This window comes from Caenorhabditis remanei, chromosome X, assembly GCF_010183535.1.
Source record: "Caenorhabditis remanei strain PX506 chromosome X, whole genome shotgun sequence".
NCBI classification, from domain to species: domain Eukaryota; kingdom Metazoa; phylum Nematoda; class Chromadorea; order Rhabditida; family Rhabditidae; genus Caenorhabditis; species Caenorhabditis remanei.
In genome coordinates, this window is record NC_071333.1 from 3,211,787 (window position 1) to 3,237,584 (window position 25,798).

General features: G+C 37.3%; 5 protein-coding genes across 5 annotated transcripts; 3 read left to right on the top strand and 2 right to left on the bottom strand.

Annotated features, from left to right (window-relative positions):
* Positions 1–465: 465 nt before the first annotated feature.
* GCK72_022614 (uncharacterized protein) lies at positions 466–3,214 on the bottom strand (the record flags this gene model as incomplete). Its single annotated transcript, XM_053734939.1, has 3 exons — positions 466–682; positions 868–1,749; positions 3,135–3,214. The coding sequence occupies 3 exons, from the start codon at positions 3,212–3,214 to the stop codon at positions 466–468; spliced, it is 1,179 nt and encodes a 392-aa protein (XP_053578505.1).
* Positions 3,215–16,452: 13,238 nt separating this feature from the next.
* GCK72_022615 (uncharacterized protein) lies at positions 16,453–16,680 on the bottom strand (the record flags this gene model as incomplete). The annotated part of the gene is made up of 1 exon (XM_053734940.1): positions 16,453–16,680. The coding sequence occupies one exon, from the start codon at positions 16,678–16,680 to the stop codon at positions 16,453–16,455; it is 228 nt and encodes a 75-aa protein (XP_053578506.1).
* A 2,992-nt stretch (positions 16,681–19,672) lies between these two features.
* GCK72_022616 (uncharacterized protein) lies at positions 19,673–20,173 on the top strand (the record flags this gene model as incomplete). The annotated part of the gene is made up of 4 exons (XM_003095437.2): positions 19,673–19,732; positions 19,776–19,841; positions 19,888–20,016; positions 20,123–20,173. The coding sequence occupies 4 exons, from the start codon at positions 19,673–19,675 to the stop codon at positions 20,171–20,173; spliced, it is 306 nt and encodes a 101-aa protein (XP_003095485.2).
* Positions 20,174–21,918: 1,745 nt separating this feature from the next.
* Positions 21,919–22,330, top strand: GCK72_022617 (uncharacterized protein; the record flags this gene model as incomplete). The annotated part of the gene is made up of 3 exons (XM_053734941.1): positions 21,919–21,993; positions 22,037–22,102; positions 22,148–22,330. The coding sequence occupies 3 exons, from the start codon at positions 21,919–21,921 to the stop codon at positions 22,328–22,330; spliced, it is 324 nt and encodes a 107-aa protein (XP_053578507.1).
* A 2,455-nt stretch (positions 22,331–24,785) lies between these two features.
* GCK72_022618 (uncharacterized protein) lies at positions 24,786–25,143 on the top strand (the record flags this gene model as incomplete). Its single annotated transcript, XM_003095467.2, has 3 exons — positions 24,786–24,860; positions 24,904–24,969; positions 25,015–25,143. The coding sequence occupies 3 exons, from the start codon at positions 24,786–24,788 to the stop codon at positions 25,141–25,143; spliced, it is 270 nt and encodes an 89-aa protein (XP_003095515.2).
* Positions 25,144–25,798: the final 655 nt, after the last annotated feature.

A 25,798-nucleotide genomic window follows, 5' to 3' on the forward strand; every position in this document is an offset into this window, starting at 1 on the left:
CGTAAAACGTCTACAACATGTGAAATGTGAAAATTACAAATTTATGACCAACAGCTATCGAAAACAATCAAAATCGACCATATTCCGCAAGCGCGCTAAAGGTGCGCCAGCCTCTCTACTGCTGAAAAAGTGTGCTTTTCAGATTACTTTTTCGAAAAATTCCCAATTTTACGTGACGAGAAGTGAAAGAACATGTGAAAATTACAGATTTATGACCAAAGGCAATCACATAGTCATAACCAACTTTTCGAAGATTAGAATTAAATTTAGGGAAACTTTAGAAATTTTGTAACTAAATTCTGTATACTGTACCTTTTTGATATCAAGCTACAGTAAAAAATCGCATACTAATCGCTTGAGTAAGTTGGAGGAGTGGTGTAGATAACCGTTGACAATAGCCAATAGCCAAAAACGTTTTATTGTTTCAGAGAAATTTAAAACAGCTTGACAAATAACATCAATTCATTACTCCTCATCATCTTCATCCTCAATGTCAGATTCATTATCTCCTTCTTCATCTCCCTCATCCTCTGCTTCTGAATCATCATTCCCATGATCCCCATCTTCTTCTTTCTTCTCCACCTTCTGCAGAACCATTTCAAATTGGCTCCCAAGATCAAAACCTAACAAAGCGATTTTTCCATCAGTGACTCGTTCGACTTGATACCTCGATGCATCGAATCTGAATTCTTAAAATTCTCATTATCATTATCATTATCATCATCGTTATCATTATTATCATCGTTATCATCGTTATCATTGATATCATCAGTATTATCGATAAAATCGATATCACCGCTATCATCGCTATTATCGCTATCCTCACTATCATCATTAGAGCACATTTACCAATCCCACAAATCTTACCTTACACCCAAATCGTCCATCTTCTCCTCAAACTGTCTCAAACTCTCCGATTCGATTCCACTGCACTCTGTCCAGTGGATTTTCAACTTCTCCAGATTCCTCAATTTTTGTCCATTTTTCCAAAGAGTGACTAGTTTGACTAGCTGATTCACGTTCGAAATGTCCATGATCTCTATATCAACTAGTTTAGAGTTATGAGCTTCAATTATAGCATTTATAGAGAGCCACTTGCAGTCATGGATCTCTATTTTTGATTGATTCATATTCACAGTTGTGATTTCATTGAAATTATTAATATTGACGGCGTACAGAGATAAATTGTCGATTTCCAAATTTTCCAACAAAAATCTTCCGTTTTCCTTATTAATTTCCAAATTGCTCATGGAAAAAGTATCGAATTTTTGAGTAAAATTCCAGATAAATGACTTGAAAATATCAAAATCATGGATTCTCTTATAATTCAGATTGTATCCATCGATTTCGAATATATCAGAGAAGTGCTTAGTCAACTTCTCCATCACCTCCATATCAAGTCCTTCAGGATTTGCTTCCAGAAGATTCTGCCTTCCAGACATCATGAATTCATTTGGTAATTGCCTAAATTGCTTAATAGGTAGCGGCCACTCCCCAGGCACCGTCTGGACCGGACCTCCAGCTCTGAATCTATCGTTGTTTCCGATAAAATAGTACTTAAGATGAGTGGTGCCGTTAAAAGATACAGTAAGACTCATGTAGGTGTAAAACGGAGTGCTTCTCTGATACGTCAGCATTCCTGGAAACGCCTTGTAGTCATTGAATGTCCAGGTTAGTTGAGCCGCGTGGTGGGTTTTGTAGGCGGTCAGGAATCTCTTGACACACCGGAATCCCATGGAGAGTTGAGCTCTGAAGAGATTAATTAATGGAAAATTAGTAAAGGTGTGATTTATATTAGTTTTGAATGAAAAATATACATTTTCGACATTTAAAAAAACTTAATATCTAAAAATCTTGCCGTGTACTCCTCGTGGACAAATCAAAACTTGAAAATTGGATTTTACTTTTTTAGCATTTTTTGATTTTTCAAACTGAAATGCATAGATCACACTCCTAAATAAAAACTAGTGAAAAAAAAACAAAAAAAAGGAGTTAAATCAGAGAATCGCTCCGATTACAAGTAAAAATCTTCATTCTGAATTAACTATAGGGGTTTTTTTTATTTTTCTTTAATTTTTGTTTAACAAAACAGATTTTCAGATTAACGTTACAAATTCTTTTCCTTTTTCGCATGTTTAATTTTCAAAAAACGTGCACAATTTTTCATATTTTTTTTTGAATTTTTCTTTGAAAAATAATCAAAATGCTCCAAAATTCTCGTACACTTCAGTTTTTATCGATATATCAAAACATTTTTCAAAAAAAATTCAAAATGTTTCCAAAAAATTTCAAATTTCTACAGTAGCCGGGCCGAAGAAAATTTTTCTGTCGGCCCGACCCGACCCGGCCCGGAATTTCCCAACCCTGGTTAAAAGTAACAATTTTGAAAAAGAAAATCATTCAAAACGATTGTTCTGTGTTTTAATTGTAAAAAATCTATGGAAAACCTTATAAAAATTGAGGAAAATCCCATGAAATTTCGAAAGACGCAGCAAAAAAATTTATTTGTCCACGAGGAGTATACGACTGCATTTTAGGCTATGTGTGCAAATGGCTAGGTTTTGAGTGGTTTTATTAATTTTCTTATAAATTGTGACGGTACTTGCGATCATTTCTATTCATAGAACATTCTTACTGTGCAAACTTCCCGGCGCTCGATTTCAGGGGGTTGAGCACCGAATTAAATAATTCTTGAATTATGAAAATAAACTGGCATACAGTATTCTATAAAAAATCATAACTAACCACATTACGTCCTAATAAAGAAATTGTATTATGACCGCAAAGATGAAGGCGAGAGGATTCTAAGTATACTTTTTAAGCTTAAAAAAACCAAAATTAACAGGGATGAAAGGATTTAAAACCAAAATTAACAGGGATGAAAGGATTTAAAACCAAAATTAACAGGGAAGAAAGGATTTTCAAAGAAGCAGCTCAATCCATGTTTTTTTTTAATTTCAAAATAGGCTCAAAACCAACTTTTTACATACAAATTTTAGTTCTATAACACAGTTTCTACTTCAAGCCTGCATCAGCTTCCCCAGTTCCCTCAATTTAGTCCAACAAGTTCACAATTAGTGTTGTCCATTTTCCATTTTGAGTTTAGAAATATTCTATCTTTAACAGAAACTTACAAATCAACAGCATCAAGTAGTTGGAACACCAGTTTGCAGGGAAGTCCCGGAAGTTTTAGAAGTGGGAAGGAGGCGGACATAGTTGATCTCTGAAATTATAACAATTTGGTATAACATGAGAGTATGTTTAAACTTTAAAGGCGAGAGGGGAAGTATCAGATTTAGGTCGCTGACAAAATAAAGGACGCCAAGAAGAGGCCTACAAAACGATGAATGAGAACGGGTGAATGAGAAGAGATGAATGACAACCCCGTAGAGGTATTGCGCACGCTACGCACACGCAACGCAGAGAAATCGCGCGCGTATGCGGAGTCAATAACATAACGGGAAAACATAGAAGTGAAATATTTGAAGGGGGGCAGGAGGGATGGGAGGGAGTGTCTGGGAATGGGAAAAAGGGACGAATGAGATGAAGATGAGAATGGATGGGAAAACGCGCGCTAAGTCTCTGGGAAGTTAATTTTCCTAGAGACCGTGACGCGCTGCGTGCGCGTTTGGCTTCGAAAAAAGGATAAAAGAAGAGAATTCGACAGTCCTCCCTTCAACGATCGTGCGTTCCGTAAAGAGAGTGAAGAGACGCAGACAATCCAGTGCAGTAGAGCGAGGAAGCACCAGTACAGCTGTGGGGACAGTAGAAGACGCCGAACCGGGGTGAAGTGACATCGTAGATTTTGAAAAATGTGGTTAGAAGGATGGAGTTTTACCTCTTTTACTGTTTTGGATTGCTTCTTTTACTGATTCACAAGTTCATACTTTATTATGCTTTGATTATTATTTGTGGATTCATAGAATCCACAACATTTTATTTAGACCTGTTACACAAAGAACATTCGAAAAATTGGCCCTCTATATTGAGTCTCTGGAAAAAGGATATTTTTGCACTAAATTTAAGATTTCGGGTTCCACTGGGTAAAGTAATCAGGGAGAGGTTGTAGAAAAAAGTTGAAAAAAAACTTGATTATTGGATTTTCAATACTTTTTTGGTATTTCTAATGGAACGTGTCTATTCGGGAAGATTTATACAATTTTAATTTAGAAATTGCAAAGAAAAAATAAGAAGTAGACTAAAATCAGAAAATCTCGCCGTGTACCCCTCGTGGACAAGTTGAAATTTTAGAAATCGGATTTTTAATAAGGGTTTGCTGATTTTTTCCTTATTGAAGTAACAGATTTCTGGACTAATTTTTTTTTAAATATAGTAAACTTTCAAAGAATGCGAACGTTTTAAGGTCACACTAATTTGTTGGTGGTTTAAATGGAGTTTAATGTGTTTTCGGAAATTTTATGAACATTTCAATGCGTTTTCAATGCATACTGCTGAAAAAATAAGGAAGGAGAGAAAAATAAGTTGTAGTTGACGGGTGTCTCTGTGTCTGGGTCTCCGTGTGTTCAGCTGTTTCTCACTTTTTGAATAATAATTTTCTCACTTTTTGAATAAGCATTATCTAGCCAACAGGGGCAACAAAAAAAAATATCATGAGTCATAAGAAAAATCATGGGTCGGCCCGACGACAGCGAAACCGACAGAGGCACAGACACAGAGACACCCTTCAACCCCAAGGGTCTTCTCTCTTTTTTCCAGATTTCCCATCAGTGTGTTTTGAGATAGCCTACTGAATGGCTTGTCAAACTGTCCTCTCCCTATTTTTGTTAAATTCTAATATTCACTACTTCTATTTATTGTTTCCAAGGTTTCGGAAGATTTTGAAGGTGAGGAATATTATGTTTTTCGTTGAAGAACGGAGAAAAAGGAGGCGCGATGTTTAAAGGCGCACGCCTTTTGCGGTCTTTAGGGTCCCGCAACGCTCACGTCCGACGGGCGTGAAATTTGAATATGAAAGTCATTCTACGTTGTTTAACGAGTGTCCCAGCCCACCCACCCAGTAAAAGTGAGACAGAGAACAAGGAAATGATATAACTAACGTGTATTTTCAGAAGGAGCTAAAAAAGCGTTCATCGAGGAGATCCAGACGAAAGCGGGGAGCGAGTTTCTACCACACATAGAAACTTTGCAAGCCGTGCCATTCGATTCGAAAGCGATGTTGACCGCCAAAGCCTACAAGGAAGAGAACGAGAAAAGGAATCGGTGGATTGCACAGAGGAATCTTCCAGTGGGCGAGTCGTCTCTGCTGCTGTATCTCGTGGATAAAGCGAAGAGAATCGGAAGCAGTGCATTGACAAGGATATCAGCTGCCTACCAGACAGCAAACGAGAGTTTGTCGGCTATAGGAGCGTCCTTCGTGTCAGATCTCATCAGGTCAAAGAGAAGAGAGGAAATTCAGTCAAGAAAGAAGACGGTTGAGGTTACGTTCGAAGACGTTGAGAAGATAGTAGAGTTGGCGATGAAGGAGGACAGTCCCGCAAAGGATCGGGACGCTCTCTTGGCGGTTTTATCCTTCAACGTGATGCTGAGGGCATCAGAAGCGGCTGAAATTAAGTGGAGCGGAGTAAAGCAGAAGGACGGAATGATGAAAGTGTTCGTCGAAAAGGCTAAAAACGATCAATTGGGGTTAGGAAGACATTCCTACTTCAATTACGCACCAGGTAGCGACACGGACATCTTGATGTGTAGATGGAGACTCCGGACGAAGGAAAAGTGCCCATACGTTTTCTCGAATATCGACGGATCGGGGAAACTGTCGGCTCAATCAATATCTGCTCTCTCGACGAAGATGCTGAAAGCGATCGGGAAACCAGGAGCGACGCATCACTGTTTCAGAAGAGGAGGAGCAAATCACATGAGGGCGAGCGGACACTCAATGGAGGAGATTCAAACGAGAGGAAGATGGAGGTCGCTGGCCGGACTGCAGAGGTATATCAGAGATGTGCCGCAGGCACAAGGATGTTCACATCCCCTAGAGATGCTCGAAGATCAAGTCGAGGACGACGAAGAATTCGAGTATAATAAATAATTTGTTTAATTATTAATTGTTTGTTTTTGTTGTTTAAACTAACACACCTGTATCATTTCTATCATTTCTATCGTTTTCTACATCTGTATCATTTCTCTCTACGGATTCCAGACCGTTTTCTCCCCGAATTTCTCCCATATCATGTTACATTCTAGTTTTTGTTACGTACGAGTGTACAATTCAGGTTAACAAACGACCTACTTATACGACGTTAAAGCTGTTTGTTGAATAAAAGCTGTAATATAAACCCTTTTTCGAAGTGATGAAACAGAAAAACTTATTCTCTTGGAGCGTAGAGGAAAGATAATGATATTTTGAACATTAAAATAGCAAAAAATCAGTAAAATTCACTTGATTCACTCAAACTGATCGTTTCGTATTTGAAAAAAATGCGGCTCTATTGGCAAAGAATGGTCCCAACCGCAAAGAACGGTCCCAAAAAATAAAAGAACGGTCCCAACCGCAAAGAATGGTCCCAAAATTTTGGGTGACACAAGTTTCCGAATTGAATGGTCCCTACCGCAAAGAATGGTCCCAACCGCAAAGAATGGTCCCAAAATTTTGGGTGACACGAATTTCAGAATTGAATGGTCCCTACCGCAAAGAATGGTCCCTCAAAATTGATACGAAAAACTTTTCACCATTCTCTTAGGCTTAGGTTTCTTCGAAATTGGGAAAAAATTGACAAATACGATTACCAACCGGTTTTGTCAATTTTTTCTCCAATTTCTAAGAAACCTAAACCTAAGAGAATGGTGAAAAGTTTTTCGTATCAATTTTGAAGGACCATTCTTTGCGGTAGGGACCATTCAATTCTGAAATTCGTGTCACCCAAAAGTTTGGGACCATTCTTTGCGGTAGGGACCATTCTTTGCGGTTGGGACCATGTAATTCGGAAATTTGGGTCACCCAAAATTTTGGGACCATTCTTTGCGGTTGGGACCATTCTTTGCGATTGGGACCATGTAATTCGGAAATTTGGGTCACCAAAAATTTTGGGACCATTCTTTGCGGTTGGGACCATTCTTTGCGGTTGGGACCGTTCTTTGCGGTTGGGACCATTCTTTGCCAATAGAGCCAAAAATGCTTACAGAAAAAGTAGGACCCATTGAGCCTGAATTTCATAATATTATTTTTTTCTGCATTTTCAAAGATTCTGAAACCTTTTGGGTCATTAATTATTTCACTGGTTGGTTTCAAAATGGCCGGTTATAAAATGTTCAATACACAATGGAAAAAGATCTTGGCAAAGGTATGTAATGGTTGGTTATTTGAATTTTTTCTTAAAGGAGGACTGAAGTCATATTATTTTATTTCAGATTATGATACTTCAGAAAATTCTGAACAACTTTCATCATTGGAGCATATGCTAAAAATCGCTCTAAACACCCTAAATTCACGTTTTCCCGGCTGAAATTGAGCTTTCGTGGAAGAGTTTTGGGACCGAGGTTCCGACAATCGCGCGGCCGCGTAGTCCTCTCGGACAAGTTTTTTTTCTCAATTTTGCGTTTTTTTCTTAGATTTCATAGTTTTTTCGACAAAATATTACTTGAAAATGCATTATTGACAATATTTATATGTATTTTATACGATTATTTGACTTTTTGAACAGAAATCGTTTGATTTACACCGTAAATTTTTATTTTCGTCTGTCTTTTCGTTTAATGTATGAATTTTGTTGTTTTTCAGATTCAAAACGACCCGAAAGCAGCCACTAGACGTTCAAATCATGAATTTTCTTTATTTTTGTGTTAGTTTGTTTCAGAACTATTGATTTCTCTCCGCCAATATTTCATTTCAGAGTGATCGCTCTCGATGGAAATCCGTCAGACTCTCCGCCAAACTGTCGACGATTTCGACATCGTCTTCAACAAGGAGAACAACGAAATTAGTCGTGTTAGTTTCAGAATTTACTATTGTTGCTCTCTACGCCTAAAATTCCAGATCCCCGCAACACAATTCGACTGAAGGAAAGAAAAATGTAATGGCAATGACGACAAAAAAAATGGCCCACTTCTGCAGAATTTATTAAGAAATTGGCTTTATTAACATTCCAAGCAGATAATTGACATTTTAGATAAAGATTTTTTCAATTATCGTTTTCTTTCTTCATTCAGCATTCCTTTAAACTCTTTTCCTTGTATTGTCTCTCGGGTCGGCGCAATCTTCTCTTCGTGTTGCGGGGATCTGGAATTTTAGGCGTAGAGAGCAACAATAGTAAATTCTGAAACTAACACGACTAATTTCGTTGTTCTCCTTGTTGAAGACGATGTCGAAATCGTCGACAGTTTGGCGGAGAGTCCGACGGATTTCCATCGAGAGCGATCACTCTGAAATGAAATATTGGCGGAGAGAAATCAATAGTTCTGAAACAAATTAACACAAAAATGAAGAAAATTGGAGATTTCCACGTCGAGTGGCTGCTTGCGAGTTCTTCTGAATCTGAAAAACGACAAAATTCATACAACAAAGGAAAAAACAGACGAAAAGAAAAATTTACTGTGTAAATCAAACGATTTCTGTTCAAAAAGTCAAATAATCGTATAAAATACATATAAATATTGTCAATAATGCATTTTCAAGTAATATTTTGTCGAAAAAACGATGAAATCTAAGAAAAAATCGACGAAAACACTCTGAAAAGACAAGAAAAAAAACGCGAAATTGAGAAAAAAAACTTGTCCGAGAGGACTACGCGGCCGCGCGATTGTCGGAACCTCGGTCCCAAAACTCTTCCACGAAAGCTCAATTTCAGCCGGGAAAACGTGAATTTAGGGTGTTTAGAGCGATTTTTAGCACATGCTCCAATGATGAAAGTTGTTCAGAATTTTCTGAAATAAAATAATATGACTTCAGTCCTCCTTTAAACATTCAAACAACTTCAGATGAAAAAAAAAATGAAATCCCACTCTAAAAAAGTTTTGGTGCAAAAATACTACTTCTGCAAAATTATCCGTTTTCTAGCAGTTTGAAGAATAATTGACATAAGTGATAAACAGAAATCGGTTTCAAAATTTTCAGTGATTGAGATTGTTACAATAATAGTGTTGTCTCGTGTGACGATATTAATATTAAGGCATTTCTGAATGTGATGAATTTCTTGTTTTTATGCTCCCATGGAAAAGGAGGAAGACGACGAAAAGCTCGAAAAAATTTTATGATACTGATTGTGTGAACAGTGGTGGTCAGGTATGTTGGTCTGAATCTGATAGAATCTAAGTGATAACTGCTTGTAGTTCAAATCCAAATTCGAACAGTGGTTTTTCAGGTGTTCGTCTTCGCTTGTGGTTTTGGCGATGAGGAAGAATATTATGAAAATGCTCAATGTCAGATGGCATATCACTACGAAGAAGAACAAGAAGAAATAAATATTTGACAAGGTGAGATACGCCAGTACATAATCTAATGTTACGAGACTTCTTATTTAGGTCGACGTGGGCTTGGTGTGGATAAGAATCTTCTGAAAGCGTTCAATATGCTGAAGCACACACACTGCTCATTTAAACTCGATGATGATGGATTACTGAAAACTAAAGTAAGGATTACTGAAAACTCTGGTTGAGAAATAGAAGAGAAAATACATTAAAAACCTTTGTTTCCAGCTTCCAACTACTTGTCACGTGCTCTGAACGTGGTATCATCGCTCCGATTTTTTTTCAACTTCATACCATTTCAACCGCCGTGATTCCAGTTCCAACCCCTGTTACCTCTATTTTTGTTCCCGTCTATTTTTTATAGTCTTTAAATTTTCTGCTATTACTTGAACGAGGCTATAGAAGTTCTAAACACTCCATACCTCATTTATCGTCGTCAGCAATCGATTGTTCAAAGACGTCTTCAAAATGTTTCGATTCATGCTCGATTAGTTTAGTTCTCTTCTATCATTATTTTACATATATTGAATCCAGTTTATTTCAAACAAACCTTGTCTAAATGTAAATCTCCGTTCCGTTGGTCACTCAAACTAATTCACATTCTTATCATTCATGTTTCACCTAATTGTTCTGTTTTTCTTCTTGAGTTGACATAAATGAAAACTGTTATTTCGGGGTATTTTCAGTAAACAGTTCCACAGGATCAAGATTTTTGATGGTTCTAAAAACAAATATTTTTCAGATTTAAACCGCTGGAAGAAATATCGAAAATGGACCTTGTTGTCTCCACCCACTTTTTCTTTGAAACTCTCTGTTTTCAATGATGTGCCATCTTGTTTTCTAAAAAATCCCATAATATTACTCACAATTTTCTTTGTTCATACTGTCCGCAAGAAAAGTGAAGGACCAAACATTAGCCCCTCCCTCCAGGAATAAACTCCGCCCACTCACAAAACTGACCCGAATAAAAAGGTATTTCTTGATTTTCATCCATCAATGAAGATAAATTCCGTTTTTTGATGTAGACCATGCTTGCAACCAGTGTGTAAGTATCGATATGACTTTCTCGATACTAGCCCATTTCGAGAAATTATAGAGAAATTTCCCGGGAAAAATTTCTCGAAAATTTTTCGAAACTTTCTCGATATTTCTCGAAAGTATCGATACTTTCTCGAGAAATTTTGAATGATTTCTCGATACTTTCTCGATACTTTCGAGACGTCTCGATACTTTTCCCGGGAAGTTGTACTTTGTCAACAGTGTTATTTTTCTTCAGTGTGTTTTGAAACCGGACGTTTCAAAACCGGTCATTTCGCAACCGGACGTTTTGAAACCGGTCATTTCGCAACCGAATGTTTTGAAACCGGCCATTTTGCAACCAGACGTTCTGAAACGGTTGAGTAACGGCCGGTTTCGAAATGTCCAGTTGCGAAATGACCGGTTTCGAAATGTCCAGTTGCGAAATGACCGGTTGCGAAATGGCCGGTTTCGAAACGTCCGGTTTCAAAACGTCCGGTTGCGAAATAGCCGGTTTCGAAACGTCCGGTTGCGAAATGACCGGTTGCGAAATGGCCGGTTTCGAAACGTCCGGTTGCGAAATAGCCGGTTTCGAAACGTCCGGTTGCGAAATGACCGGTTGCGAAATGGCCGGTTTCGAAACGTCCGGTTTCAAAACGTCCGGTTGCGAAATGACCGGTTTCGAAACGTCCGGTTTCAAAACACACTGCAGACTGTTTGATTTATCGGGAAATTATCGAAACTCCGGGTCTCGATACCATCAATTTTCGAGAAAAGTATCGAGAAAGTATCGATACTTTTGTGATCAAAAAAGTCTCGATACTTTTTCGAGAAACGTCTCGATAAATTTCTCGAGAAAGTATCGGGAAAGTATCGATAAAATTTATCGGGAAATTTCTCGATACTTTTTCGAGAAATTTCTCGAGAAAATTTTCGGGAAATTTCTCGAAGCGGTCTTGAAACCACACACTGCTTGCAACGGGCCGGGCCGGGCCGATTTGAGAATTTTCACCGGCCCGGGTCACAGTACAAAATTTGAAAAATTGAACTTTTTTGAAATTTTTTTTGATTTTTTTGCAAAAAAGTCGAATTTTCGACTATGTTTTTACATATCGATAAAACTCAAGTTTACATAGGATTTTTGACTATTTTAGATAAAAATTTCAAAAAAAAATTCGAAAAATTTTGTGAAAAAATTGTGCTCATTTTTGACTCCGGGCCGGGCCGGGCCGTTATTTTGCAAGTATGATGTAGACCTATCAAAGTCCAGAATAACTACACATCGGTTATGAATGTAACTTTTCCTATCGAGTTTTTCTTCGTGTGAAGTTTTGATATTTTCTAGTGGAACTTTTTTTTGAAGCTGTGTCAAAAAAAATTTTTTTGGTTTGTTTTCTTTTTTCAACCTTTCTTTATTCTTTTTACTTCTTTCATATTTAGTCATTACATGGCTTTTCCCCATATTCTCCATTCCTCCGTAATACGGCTTCGGTGTTGATCTCCATCCATTGTAATATGTCCTCTTCGGTGTTGATCATGAAATCCGGCGCCCCGGGGCCATCAGGTCGTTGCATTTGACTGGTCGGCCTATCTTCCTCTCCACTCTTGATCCGGGGGGTGGATCCCCATCATGCGCCACCGGGGGGAATCGAACCATCAACCATCCGCTCGACGATCGGTGGCCGGCCGCTTTACCAGTTGAGCTATGCCGGCCACATTGATGACGAGAGTTGATTGCGTATATGAAGGCGGGCGGATCAGCGCCAGCGCATCTCTCGCGGAGAAAACTTTTTTGAAGTTTTTTTCGAAGTTTTTTTTTGAAAATTTTTTTTGAAGTAAAAAAAAAATTTTTAAAGAAATTTATTTCTGAAGAAATTTTTGTTAAAAAGATATTTTTGGAAAGTTTTTTGAAAATTTTTTGTGGTTCCGATGGTTTGATGGTTTAGTGGTTCAGAAGTCGAATATAAAGTTTTTTGGGTAAAATATGAATTTTTTTTCGGTTCCGATGGGGTTAAGAGTTCAATCCCGATTGAGGCCAAATTTTTTAAATATCATTTTGTATGGTTTTTTCTAGCTCTAGTTGTTGGTTGTTGAATCCCCATTGTCGTAACCGACGAGATCAGTCATCAATCAAGGATAAGGAGGACAGTTGTTCAGAAGAGTCAGGAGGATACACAAGGACAGGTGACCTTATCATTTGCAGAGCCGTGGTAAGAGGTCCACTGGAAGAGTGAAGGCAGAACCAAGAACACATCCTGTCATTTTTAGAGTTTTTTCAGTTTATTGGAACACGGCTACGAAGACAACTTGTCCGTGCTCTGTTATGTCTTGAGTAGGCAGGTGCGAGGACACATTTGCTTTCTTCGAAATTTCATTCAGCTTTCTGAAAAAAGTTCGAGGAATGCGATAAGTTATCAACTTTCTCCTTTTGGAGCTTGGCGGAGTTACGTTATGAATAAGGCGCCTTTCTTATTCATCCATATTACTTGTTTCTATTTTAGAAATAATGTTCAACGCAGCAGTCAGTAAGTACATTGCTCCACATAATGATACGACCAGTACTTAAAAGTTCGAGAACATCAATTTTTTCGAAATGTTCAAAAAATGTGAAATGTACGATTACCATATCCGGTAAGTCCATAAAAGTGGGGGGGGGGGGTAGGGATATCAAAATTTTGAAAAGTTGGAGCCATACGAGAAAATTCGAATTTTGTCAAATAGCTGTTTTTCAATTCCACAGAATGATACGATCAGATGACAGAAATTGACTGAAACCGTCCAAACTTCTGTGAAAGTAATCTTTCAGTCGATTTTCAGATCAAACAAGCATTTTCAAGCTCAAATTTTGTGAGAATTTCATTTTTTAATGAGCAGGTGTCAAACTTGAATTGGTAATGCATTAAATGACAGAATTGCCAGTTAGAGGTCATGAAAATGATTTTTCCCCCAAAAAAACACCAAAATTCAGATAGACAGTGTATCTTTACATATCAAACAACAAGTTTCAACTTTTCTCGCGTTTTGAGAGAAAGTGAGGATTGATTTCAGGTTGGCAAGTTAACACCAGTAGGAAAAAGGTGAAGTTTCAGTTCGTGCGGACCATTAACTCGAATTTTATCTTCGAACTTTTTAACATGTTCGAACTCTTTTACGCCGACAGCCCGTTAGTGTTTCTAACAGTAAAACAAGGATTTGATCGATAATATCTGTATAACGAAAGTAAGAGCTTACGCAGGAGCCATCAAAAACCTCACGAAACGACTGTTAATCAGGCCTTTTTAATCAAACGTGATTTTCAGGTGTTCGTCTTCGCTGACGGTTTTGGCGATGAGCAAGAATATCACACAGTCCTTCAAAGTGATAATCCGCGACGGAGCGCAATTGCGACGATCGCTGGCGCGATTCTCGTTTTTCAGCTTAAAACCCAATTTTTCACCGATTTCTCGAAATTTCAGCGTTTTCGCTGGTTCAAAAGAAGTAACAAATGTTCTGCGGACAAAAATACATCGTTTGAGTGTAACCTTCTCTTACATTGTCGAAAAATAAAAAAGTTGAAAGACTTTAAAGAAAATCAACTGAAAAACCCATTTTTTGCCACTTTCAGAAGGAATACGAAAAAATTGAGTGATTTCATTTGTTCTCGTTTAGTAACATTTATGAAGATGACTGTTGCGAACATTTTAAGCCTAAATACGTGTTATAATATTCAGAACTGGAATTATTGGATCAATTTTTAAGTTCAACTTTTTTCCAAAAATTCTGTTTTTGTTAATTTTTCGGTCTAGAAGTACTTGAAAGGCTTCAAAAAAGCATAACAGCAGTTGTAAAGACTTAAATAGCAGGAGAAATGAACTTATTATTGAAAATTTGAGAGTTTTTTGTGTCTCCAAAAAAAAATAAAACTGACTTTTTGGCGTTGAAAAGCTGTATATCACGGTTTGATGGGCACATGTTCACTTCTACACCTTTTTTTTTCGACTAATTCACTCGTTTTATTATAGAACTCGGTAATTTTGCTCGCAAGCTCAATTAATTGAATTTCGGGTTACTGTAGAATTTAAAGGGAGGCGACGCTAAACTTTAAAAAACGGAAAGCGCGCCAGCTATGTCTGTTGTGCGCATTATCACTTTGAAGGACTGTGTATCATGAAAATGCTCAGATGGCATATCACCGCAAAGAAGAACAAAAAGAAACAAATCTTTGACGAGATAAGACACGCCAATACATGACTAATGTTACGAGACTTTTTATTTAGGTCGACGTGGGCTTGGTGTGGATGAGAATCGTCTGAAAGCGTTCAATATGCTGAAGCACACGCACTGTTCATTTAAACTCGATGATGATGGATTACTGAAAACTAAAGTAAGGATTACTGAAAACTCTGGTAGAGAAATAGAGGGAGAAAATACATTAAAAACTTTCGTTTCCAGCTTCCAACTACTTGTCACTTGGCCTGAGCGTGGTATCATCGCCTGGATTTTTTTTCAACTTCATACCATTTCAACCGCCGTGATTCCAGTTCCCTTTAAATCTTTAAATTTTCTGATATTACTTGAACGAGGCTATAGAAGTTCTAAACACTCCATACCTCATTTATCGTCGTCAGCAATCGATTGTTCAAAGACGTCTTCAAAATGTTTCGATTCATGCTCGATTAGTTTAGTTCTCTTCTATCATTATTTTTCATATATTGAATCCAGTTTATTTCAAACAAACCTTGTCTAAATGTAAATCTCCGTTCCGTTGGTCACTCAAACTAATTCACATTCTTATCATTCATGTTTCACCTAATTGTTCTGTTTTTCTTATTGAGTTGACATAAATGAAAACTGTTATTTCGGGGTATTTTCAGTAAACAGTTCCACAGGATCAAGATTTTTGATGGTTCCTAAAATAGATATTTTTCAGATTTAAACCGCTGGAAGAAATATCGAAAATGGACCTTGTTGTATCCATAGTTGTCAAGGCCCGGCCCGGGCCGGGCCGGGCCTTGTCGGCGAAATCAGGGCCCGGCCCGAAGGCCCGGGCAAATTGGCGCGAAAGTCAAATTTTCAAATTTTTTCAAATTTTTCAAATTTTTTTGAATTTTTTCGCGAAAAAGTCAAATTTTCGACTATCAGTCAGAATTAGAAGAAATTCTGAAAAATAGTCAAAAATGGACACATTTCCGATGAAAAATTGAAAAAATTTCGAAAAAAAAATTGAGAAAAAAAGGGTCATTTTTTGAAGCCGGGCCTTCGGGCCGGGCCGGGCCTTGAAAATTTTCTACCGGCCCGGGCCGGGCCTTGACAACTATGGTTGTATCTACCCACTTTTTCTTTGAAACTCTCTGTTTTCAATGATGTGCCATCTTGTTTTCTAAAAAATCCCATAATATTACTCACAATTTTCTTTGTTCATACTGTCCGCAAGAAAAGTGAAGGACCAAAAATTAGCCCCTCCCTCCAGGAATAAACTCCGCCCACTCACAAAACTGACCCGAATAAAAAGGTATTGCTTGATTTTCATCCATCAATGAAGATAAATTCCGTTTTTTGATGTAGACCATGCTTGCAACGGGCCGGGCCGGGCCGATTTGAGAATTTTCACCGGCCCGGGTCACAGTACAAAATTTGAAAATTTGAACTTTTTTGAAATTTTTTTTGATTTTTTTGCAAAAAAGTCGAATTTTCGACTATGTTTTTACATATCGATAAAACTCAAGTTTACATAGGATTTTTGACTATTTTAGATGAAAATTTCAAAAAAAAATTCGAAAAATTTTGTGAAAAAATTGTGCTCATTTTTTGACTCCGGGCCGGGCCGGGCCGTTATTTTGCAAGTATGATGTAGACCTATCAAAGTCCAGAATAACTACACATTGGTTATGAATGTAACTTTTCCTATCGAGTTTTTCTTCGTGTGAAGTTTTGATTTTTTCTAGTGCAACTTTTTTTTGAAGCTGTGTCAAAAAAAATTTTTTTGGTTTGTTTTCTTTTTTCAACCTTTCTTTATTCTTTTTACTTCTTTCATATTTAGTCATTACATGGCTTTTCCCCATATTCTCCATTCCTCCGTAATACGGCTTCGGTGTTGATCTCCATCCATTGTAATATGTCCTCTTCGGTGTTGATCATGAAATCCGGCGCCCCGGGGCCATCAGGTCGTTGCATTTGACTGGTCGGCCTATCTTCCTCTCCACTCTTGATCCGGGGGGTGGATCCCCATCTTGCGCCACCGGGGTGAATCGAACCCTCAACCATCCGCTCGACGATCGGTGGCCGGCCGCTTTACCAGTTGAGCTATGCCGGCCACATTGATGACGAGAGTCGATTGTGTATATGAATGCGGGCGGATCAGCGCCAGCGCATCTCTCGCGGAGAAAACTTTTTTGAAGTTTTTTTCGAAGTTTTTTTTTTGAAAATTTTTTTTGAAGTAAAAAAAAATTTTTTTAAAGAAATTTATTTCTGAAGAATTTTTTGTTTAAAAAATTTTTTTTGAAAAATTTTTTGTGGTTCCGGTGGTTTGATGGTTTACTGGTTCAAAAGTCGAATATAAAGTTTTTTGGGTAAAAAATGAAATTTTTTCGGTTCCGATGGGGGTAGGGGTTCAATCCCGATTAAGGCCAAATTTTTTTTAATATCATTTTGTATGGTTTTTTCTAACTCTAATTGTTGGTTGTTGAATCCCCATACACATCCTATCATTTTTGGAGTTTTTTCAGCTCATTGGAACACGGCTACGAAGACAACTTGTCAGTGCTGTTATGTCTTGAGTGGGCAGGTGCAAGGACACATTTGCTTTATTCGAAAAAAGTTCGAGGAATGCGATAAGTTATCAACTTTCTCTTTTTGGAGCTTGGCGGAGTTACGTTATGAATAAGGCGCCTTTCTTATTCATCCATATTTCTTGTTTTTATTTCAGAAATAATGTTCAACGCAGCAGTCATTTAAAATCTCTCAGCAATTTTATATATCTAATTTCATCTTGTTGTTTTGCCACCCATATCGTCCCCCTCTTCTGTTTTTAGAAAAATTTTGATAAACTCAATGTTTTTCACTAAAATACGGAAACTATCCAAGAATTATGATTTTTACAAAAAAAATGACAATATTCATCTCAAATTCAAAAACAATCACTTCGGTGGCGCTGAACATCAAAACAAGATCCGAGATGATTTTGTTCGACATGTATGGTGTTAATATCCACACAATAATGAAATGTCCCATCATCTTGCAATTTATTTTTCCCTCACTACTCTGTTTGTTATTCTTTTTTTTTGAACCACGTGCTGTTTTTCGAAGTTTTTAATTCCACCATTCGAAATCTTCGGTCAATCTCAATTTTCAATTTTTTAATTAATCGTCTTATCACCATTTTTCTTTTTCCATGTTCTCTTACTACTTTATCACTTCCTCAACGACTCTCGATTTGAATAAAACGTTTTATCGTCTATCATCTTCTCCTTTTGTTTTCTCTTTCATAACCTTTCAATAAGACTTCAAATATATGTTTTCCCGCCTTCTTCTCCTCTCATTGTCCAGTGGCCTCCAAATCTCTGCGTCATTCACATTTGAATCTATGTCCACTTTCTCTGGCACCTTCTCTTTCTTAACGTACTACTAACGACCTCTAAATTTTCTTTGAAAAGCTACAATCTTTGAAATCAGCTAAACTTTTTCTTTTTTCTGTTTTCAGTTGATTAATAGGTTGTTTGAATAAGTTAGCTAGGATAGATGAGTCTCTGAAAAAGATTCACAATGTCTTTCACATTTTATCACTATTGTATTGAATATTCTATTTTTTGTTATCAGTGAACATACATCTAGATTTTGTTTTATTTCACCATTTCTCATTTCATATCTCAATTTGAAACCAATTTTCGGCTTTTATTACAGTAGCGAGCATAAGTGAGCACCCCTTCATACTTTTATGTGTAACTCAGCTGAATCATGTCCGTTTTGTCTAAACTTTTTTTTGAAAGGTAGCCAAAGTATTCAGCAATAAGGTAATATGTTTTTTGAAAAACTTCCATCACTGATTTTTTCGATAATCGACTTTTCCTGATCTTGAGTTGAAAATTCGAAAAAAACTTTTTGTTTTTCTTTTGGAGTTATTGAATTTTTTGTTTCAAAATGTTAAAAACAATCTAAATAAACAAAAAATTATGTTAAATCGGTTTCTTAAACTCTGACCATCGTGCCAGACAGGGTTGGGAAATTCCGGGCCAAGCCGGCCCGGCCCGCCCCGGCCCGGCTCCTGTAGAAATTTGAAATTTATTGAAAAATTTTTCAGTTTTTTTTGCAAAAAGTCGAATTTTCGACTATGTTTTGGAATATCGATAAAAAAACTGAAGTGTACGAGAATTTTGGAGCATTTTGATCATTTTTTAATGAAAATTTCGAAAAAAATATGTGAAAAAAATGAGCACATTTTTTGAATCCGGGCTGACCGGGCCGACCGGGCCGGGCCGGCAAAAAATTTCTGTCAGCCCGGCCCGGCCCGGGCGGGCCGAGCCGGGCCGGGCCGGGCTGACGGGCCGGGCCGGGCCGGGCCAGCCCGGAATTTCCCAACCCTGGTGCCAGAGCTCCAGAAGTCAAAAGTAGTGGTCACGAGAAAATCTGCATAACTCATCAAAAAATGCTCCAAATCTGTTGAAACATGTATCAAAAACGTGTCTTGAGTTTTGCTCCTCACGAACATTAAAACATTTAAATTTTGGAAAAAATAATTTTTCTAATTTTTTTTCACTCAAAAATGATTTCATTCCCATTTTTCTCTATTTCCCGATATTTTCTGACTACGATTAAATAATACAGATATGTGTTTTATTATGTGTGATACAGCATTTAGTATCCAGTTTTTGAAAAGTTTCTCTGCGTCTACTCAGCCAGTTGTGTTTCTTACATCGGTCCCCTCTTGTGTCTACATCTGTATCTTGCTTTTATTCTTTCCAGTTTGCGCAGCAACCAATAAACAAAACACACACTCCTCCACCTTTTGTTTTCTTCTCTCTATCAATTTACAATAGAAATGTTGTCAAAACATCGGAATTTTCAAAAACTTCAGCGAGTTTTCAAATTACTACGTTTAATATTCCGCCGGAGAATTGAGTAGTGCCGAGAACCCTGTTCAGCATTTAAAGTCTTGTAGCTTGAATATAAACTGTCGTACCGTCCAGAAAATTATAAAAAAGAAGTTCCGAATTATTGACCCTACGCCGAACTACTCTATAATGAAAACTTTCAGAGTACAATGATTCCTCTCCTCGATCGAGAAAACCCAGTAAACGATGGTGCGCAGATCTATCAGCAGGTGAGTTACTATTCTACTTACATCAATTTATTTTGTTAATCAGATCCTGCAAATCGTGGAAGTGTTTATGCACCCAGACACCACATTCAGAGTACGAGTTAATGCAGTTGTGAGTTAATAAAAAATCAAACGAACGAATTAGAAATTTGTTTCAGCTTCGAATCGTAGCCCTTAATCGCCAATTGATGCGTGTTGAAGGATGGCAACGGAGAGCAATGCAAGTTCACCAACTTGTCGTTGAGCCAATGGTCCGAGTGTTAGGATTGGCTCAAAACCCACCAGAGGTGAGAAAAACGGGGGGGGGGGGATCGAAATTATAGTTTGAAGTGTTGATATTTGAGAAATTGTACATCAAATTTGTATTTGACTACTCTATATTGAATTTTTCAGGGCCATGAGAACGCTGGGAACAATCGCAGAAGAGATCGCCATCGTGGGTGATCCACAATAATTGTTATTCAAAGGTTTTTGTAACGATTTCTTTTTATCGGAATAAAATTTGTAAACCTGTCATAAGCACCGTTGTTCAGACTCTGAAATAAAAGGTTATTAGCCTTTGTATTGTAATTTTTCATTCATAAGCTGTTTTAACATTTTTATTAATAGTATTAAAGAGCTTCGGAGTGCAATGCCCCCCTCTCATCAATGACCTAGTTCAAAGAGATGATTGAATGCTGATTTTTCGGCAGGTAAACTGATAATCATCTTATCCATCATGTAAATTTCATTCAGATCCAGCAACTTGTGGCAGTGTTTGTGAACTTCGACATCCCGGGCCAGAGACCGTATTGCCGCATTCGTAAGTTTATTAATACTTTCTGACAGTAATGAAACCATACTTGTCAACCGGGCCGTATTGGGCCAACATAGACCGGCGCGTAACTCTATTCAAACTGAACTTTATAAGCTGAAAAACTTTTTAATTATTGAAATTTCAGCGAGCTATATCTGTGACATACTACGGGCCAGATGGCTAGTGATCAATGTACCGCGGGCGGGGATAGAATGATTTTTAGCGTCTTTTTGCGCTTTTTGACATTTTATTCCGTCCCGCGGTACATTAACAATTTGCCACCCGGTCCGTAGTAGGATATAGAACTCGTTGATGTTTTTGCATGTTTTTCAGTTCATAAAAATGAGATAAGTAAGAGCCAACCCGTGTCGTCCCGTTTCTTCCGAATTGACATGTATGAATAAAACTTTTTTCCTTGGCGAATCGGTCTCTTGAACCGCCTACTAATGTGGTACGATCAAATGAGAGAGAGGGCAATAGGAATCGAGCAATTGCTACATAGTAGACACACTCACCATTGGACTGAACATACTGGTTGTAGGTAAGAAAAATAGAAGTTGAAAATTAAAGTTTTTTTAAACATGTTTATCTAATTTTTGATTATATTATAATCTAATTTTAAGGGCCAGGTGGAAAACCACGAGAACCAGGAGCACAACGGAGAGGGCCAAGAGAACAACGAAAACGTCGATGACTGATTCATGATTTTTTAATTCTAATTTTGGAAATACGGTTCTTTTCGAACTTGTTCAAAAATACATTTGTTTTTTCCTGTTTTAATTACTGATTCTGACTTTGGAACAAAAGGTTATTTGCCTCTGTGTTATCTTGTATCATTAATGTTTTTCTACCTCCTACTCTGATCGCCTCTCTCTACCTCTTTTCTATTCGGAACTGTAGGTTCAAAACCAAACTTTTTCTTTTTTATAACTTTATAATTTTATAAATGACACCTTCTGTCTTCCAATTTTTGATACCCAGATTCAGCGAACCTGTTCTTCCCGTCGCCCAATGTGTCTTAACTGTTTAATTTATAGTTGGTCTAATTTTTTCTCGATCATATATCTGGAATGATAATCAAGCTACTCATTTCCAGTGTCTCCGAATTCATTCCCTTTCTGAAATCTCCGAAATTTCCATCAATTGGTTAGCAAGGCCATTTTACATATTCTCCATTTTTTTCCGTTTCTGAGTGATTCTTTTCCACTATTTTACCTACGGCGATTACTGATACCCACTTCTCTCTCAAAGTTTTAATATGAATTCGAAATAAATATTTTCTCCGTACTCCTAGAATTAAATCCTTCAGTTTTTTATTCAGTTCCAGAACTCACTAATTCCTTTCCATTCATTGCTGGTCCTGACACAACTTTTCAATATTAAATTTCCAGTGATGACTCCGAATATTCCCCGACAAGAAGAATTTATTGATTCTCGATATCCCGATGCTGAACGAATCCTTGACCAGGTTAGTCATCACGACTCTTCAACTTATCAATCTTGTTTTTCAGATGGTTGAGATTGCACCAGTGTTGATTGATCCCAATGCCTCAAACGAAGACGTTCTGGATGCATGTGTAAGCTGAACAAAACTTTATAACAACCAAAAACTGATATTTCAGGTTGCCATCAGAGAATTGAACCAACAGCTCATGAACTTCGATGAGCACCGAGCATTTGCTCTGGAATTTGAGCAAGTTTTGATTCGAATGGTAGTCCGGCTCGAAAGAGCAATTGCCGCAGCGGAGGGAGAAGCCGGAAATATAAGTGTTGGTTTTGTATGCTGGTACAGCATAAAACAATAGTGATAAAAATTTCGAAAATAATTTCCAACGCTTATCAGAAAAGGAGTGTAACAGAATAAAGGAAGACGCAGGTTTAGATATTTTTACGAGAGAACTTGAATGACATTAGAGACCTTGTTAGCGTGGGTAAGACCTGTAATAGTAGAGGGTTGCTATCGGAGAATTAAATCAGCAACTTATGAACTTTGCTGAGCACCGAGCATTTGCTATGGAATTCGAGCAAATGCTGGTTGGTATGGTGGTCATGCTAGAAAGAATGATTGCCGCAGAGCAGCGAGAAGCTGGAAATGTGAGTTCTGGCATTACATGCTGGTACAGCATAAAACAGTTGTGATATAAACTTTGAACTTTCAACGATTATGAGATACGTGAGGAGAAGCTCTGATAAAGAGTGATGAGAATTATAGTCCTTTTTGAAGTTTCTGGTCGGCAGGACGGTCAAAAAATGAAATCAGGAGATCATAGTAGTTGAACTACTCGATGAATAAGTACTCTACTAATAAGAACAAGTTTTTCAGGCTGGGGATGCCAGACGCGCTAGAAATTGATCTGACAACATTCAATACCTTTTTTGTTAATTCATATTGAACTCGCAAATTTATTTGTTTTAAATCTAATTTTCCAAAGCTGTTACAGCCTTTAGCTTTAAGTGTTTCAACTATAAGGTTATCATTTACACTTGTTATAATTATGATCTCCTTCTTATACGATTGCTCCCTACATTGCCCCCTCTCCCATCTCGGTTGTTCATTTTTATAAATATTTCTTTTTATTGTAAAGTTGTAATTCATATTTTCAATGTGTTACGAATTTAATCATTTTTTTCCATTTCTCCATAAAATGATTCGCTATATTTCTTGAGTTTCAGTTCTCTCATTTCCACATAATTTGCTTCAACGCTATCTTATTTTCCTTCTTTTCCCCCCTCATACCGTGTCAGTTTTCGTGTAACAAATTTATCTTTTTTTTCGATTTCTCTATAAAATGGTTCGATATATCTTGAGATAGACACTTTACGCATCGTCTTTTGAAACATAATACCCAAATTGATAATGCAACCATTTTACTGATAATCTCTCTTCTTTTTTATTCCCAATGTATTTTTTCATGACTATTATCGCATTTATATTGATTTTCTCTGTTTTTTCTGTTTCAAATATAAACGTTCAATATAATTCATTACTTGAAATTGTTGTTAGGTTTAAAACAGAACAAAACTATTTTGAAAAAATTGCTAAAGTTTATCTAAAATCTTTTTTTGATGGCAATCAGAAAAACAACATAGAAAGATAGTGTTTTTGATATTGGAAATACAGAACTCTGAAACTCCACCACAGAAATTTAAAACATGTATGAATACGTTTAACAACTTTTTTCCAGTTTTTTCCCGGCTATTGCAACAAGATTTTTCGCTTTTCCAAAAGAAGAGCTATTTCTAGAATTTTGAAACATTGCCCGCCATTCCTATTAACAATATTCAGATCCATTCTTCAATAGTTTGTGATTTCTGATACTGTTATTTTATGACACCCCTTAAGCGACACAGAAAAACCCATCTGCTGATTTCCGACAGCTCGGTATAGTTTTTGATGTAAACAATTGCGAGAGATCATTGCCCCTTCCCCTCCTGTCATGATGCCCTCTGCTCCTTAGGATAACTTGGGTGAGAAGAGGAGGGGGGGGGGGGGGCGGGAGGGTCACGAGTGGGCAAGGAAAAGAATGAAGAGAGAAGCTTAGAGCGTCCTTGCATACCGCACGTCTTTCGGTGGTCCATAATCCTAGTGTCCACCTTCCAGCACCTGGGTTACTGCAGATGCTCAAACTTGCATTTCTTTGGTGTTTTCAAAAACTTCGGTTCTTAAAACAAAATCCCTACAACCATATTTTATTTAAAATAAAGTTATTTTGATGAGTATACAAATAAAAAATATTTGATTAAATTTTATGTCTGTTCTATGAATTGCGCGTGTGAAGCACTTTTTAAAAATGAATTGTATCATACTTTTGTCTCAGTTACATCCTGCTGAAATTTCAATTTTTTCAAAAACAGTTTTTTCAAAAAAAATTTTGTCTTCTTGCTACCTTGTGAATTGTCCTTGTTCTACCTAGATTCTAGTGGTTTTGTTTCGAGAAAGTATTTTCTTTACCTGTATGTTTTTGGAAAAGAGAGACCTAAAAAAACGATAAGGCCACCTGTCGTGAAACATAACAAAAATGGAAAAAAATTTCACCGCTTTTGAGTGATAATTTTCACTAATTTTACTTACAGTGCTTTCTGATACCCACTTCTCCCTCAAAGTTTTTCGAATTCGGACTATTTTCTCCGGTGTCCCGTACTTCTGGAACTAAATCATTCAGTTTTTTATTCATTTGCAAAACTCACTGCTTCCGATTCATACCTTTGTCCTCTACATACTTGCTTGTCCTATCACAACTTTCCAATAAATACCCAGAAATGACACCGGATGTTCCCCGACAAGATCAGCTTCTCAATTTTCAATTGGCTAATGATCAACGAATCCTGAACCAGGTATGTCATTTCGACTCTTCAACTTATCAATCTTGTTTTTCAGATGGCAGAGATCGTGCCAGTGTTTATTTTTCCTGACGCCTCGCGCGAAGAGCTTCTAAATGCCTGTGTAAGCTGAAGAAAACTTTTTCACACCCAAAAACTAATATTTCAGGTTGCCCTCGGAAATCTGAACAGACAGCTCATGAACTTTGCTCAACACCGAGCATTCGCTATCGGGTACGAAGAAATGCTCGATAGAATGATGGCCCGTTTAGAGAGAACAATTGCCGAGGCGGATTAAGACGCTGGAAATGTGAGTTCTGGTATTATATGCTGGTACAGCACAAAACTGTAGTGATAAAAACTCTGAAAGTAATTTACAACGCTTATCAAAAAGGATTGTAGCAGAATAAAAAAATACACAGGTTTTGATAGGATAAGTATTCATTATGGGTATACCTGGAGAGGCGTGGGCTCCTAAAGACGGTAATGGATCCGTGGTGGCATCCGTCCAAATTAGCGTTGCGCAAAAATTTGAGAAACGTTGGAGAGGTCGATAGTAGGAGCGTGTGAATGACCTTAAACGGGGACTGCGGTATTCCCAAAATTGAGATTTTTTGATATGAATCGACTCAGAATTTTGCGGAAAAGCGAAAAGTCTCTTGGAGCCAGGTTCGAAGATTAGTTTAAAACGAGTTATGAGACCTCGAACTGTCAAAAAAGGCCTCTCGCAGGGAATTGTTCATTATATTTCAACGCGAATTGTTCATTATATTTCAGTATAGTTCTCTCGCCGTGCACGTGAAAAAATTTTGAAATATAATGAAAAATTCCATGCGATAGGTCCTTTTATGACACTTTGAGGCCTCATAACACGTTTTAGACTAATTTTCGGACCTGACTCCAAGAGACTTTTCTCTTTTCCGCAAAATTCTGAGTCGACCCATATCAAAAAA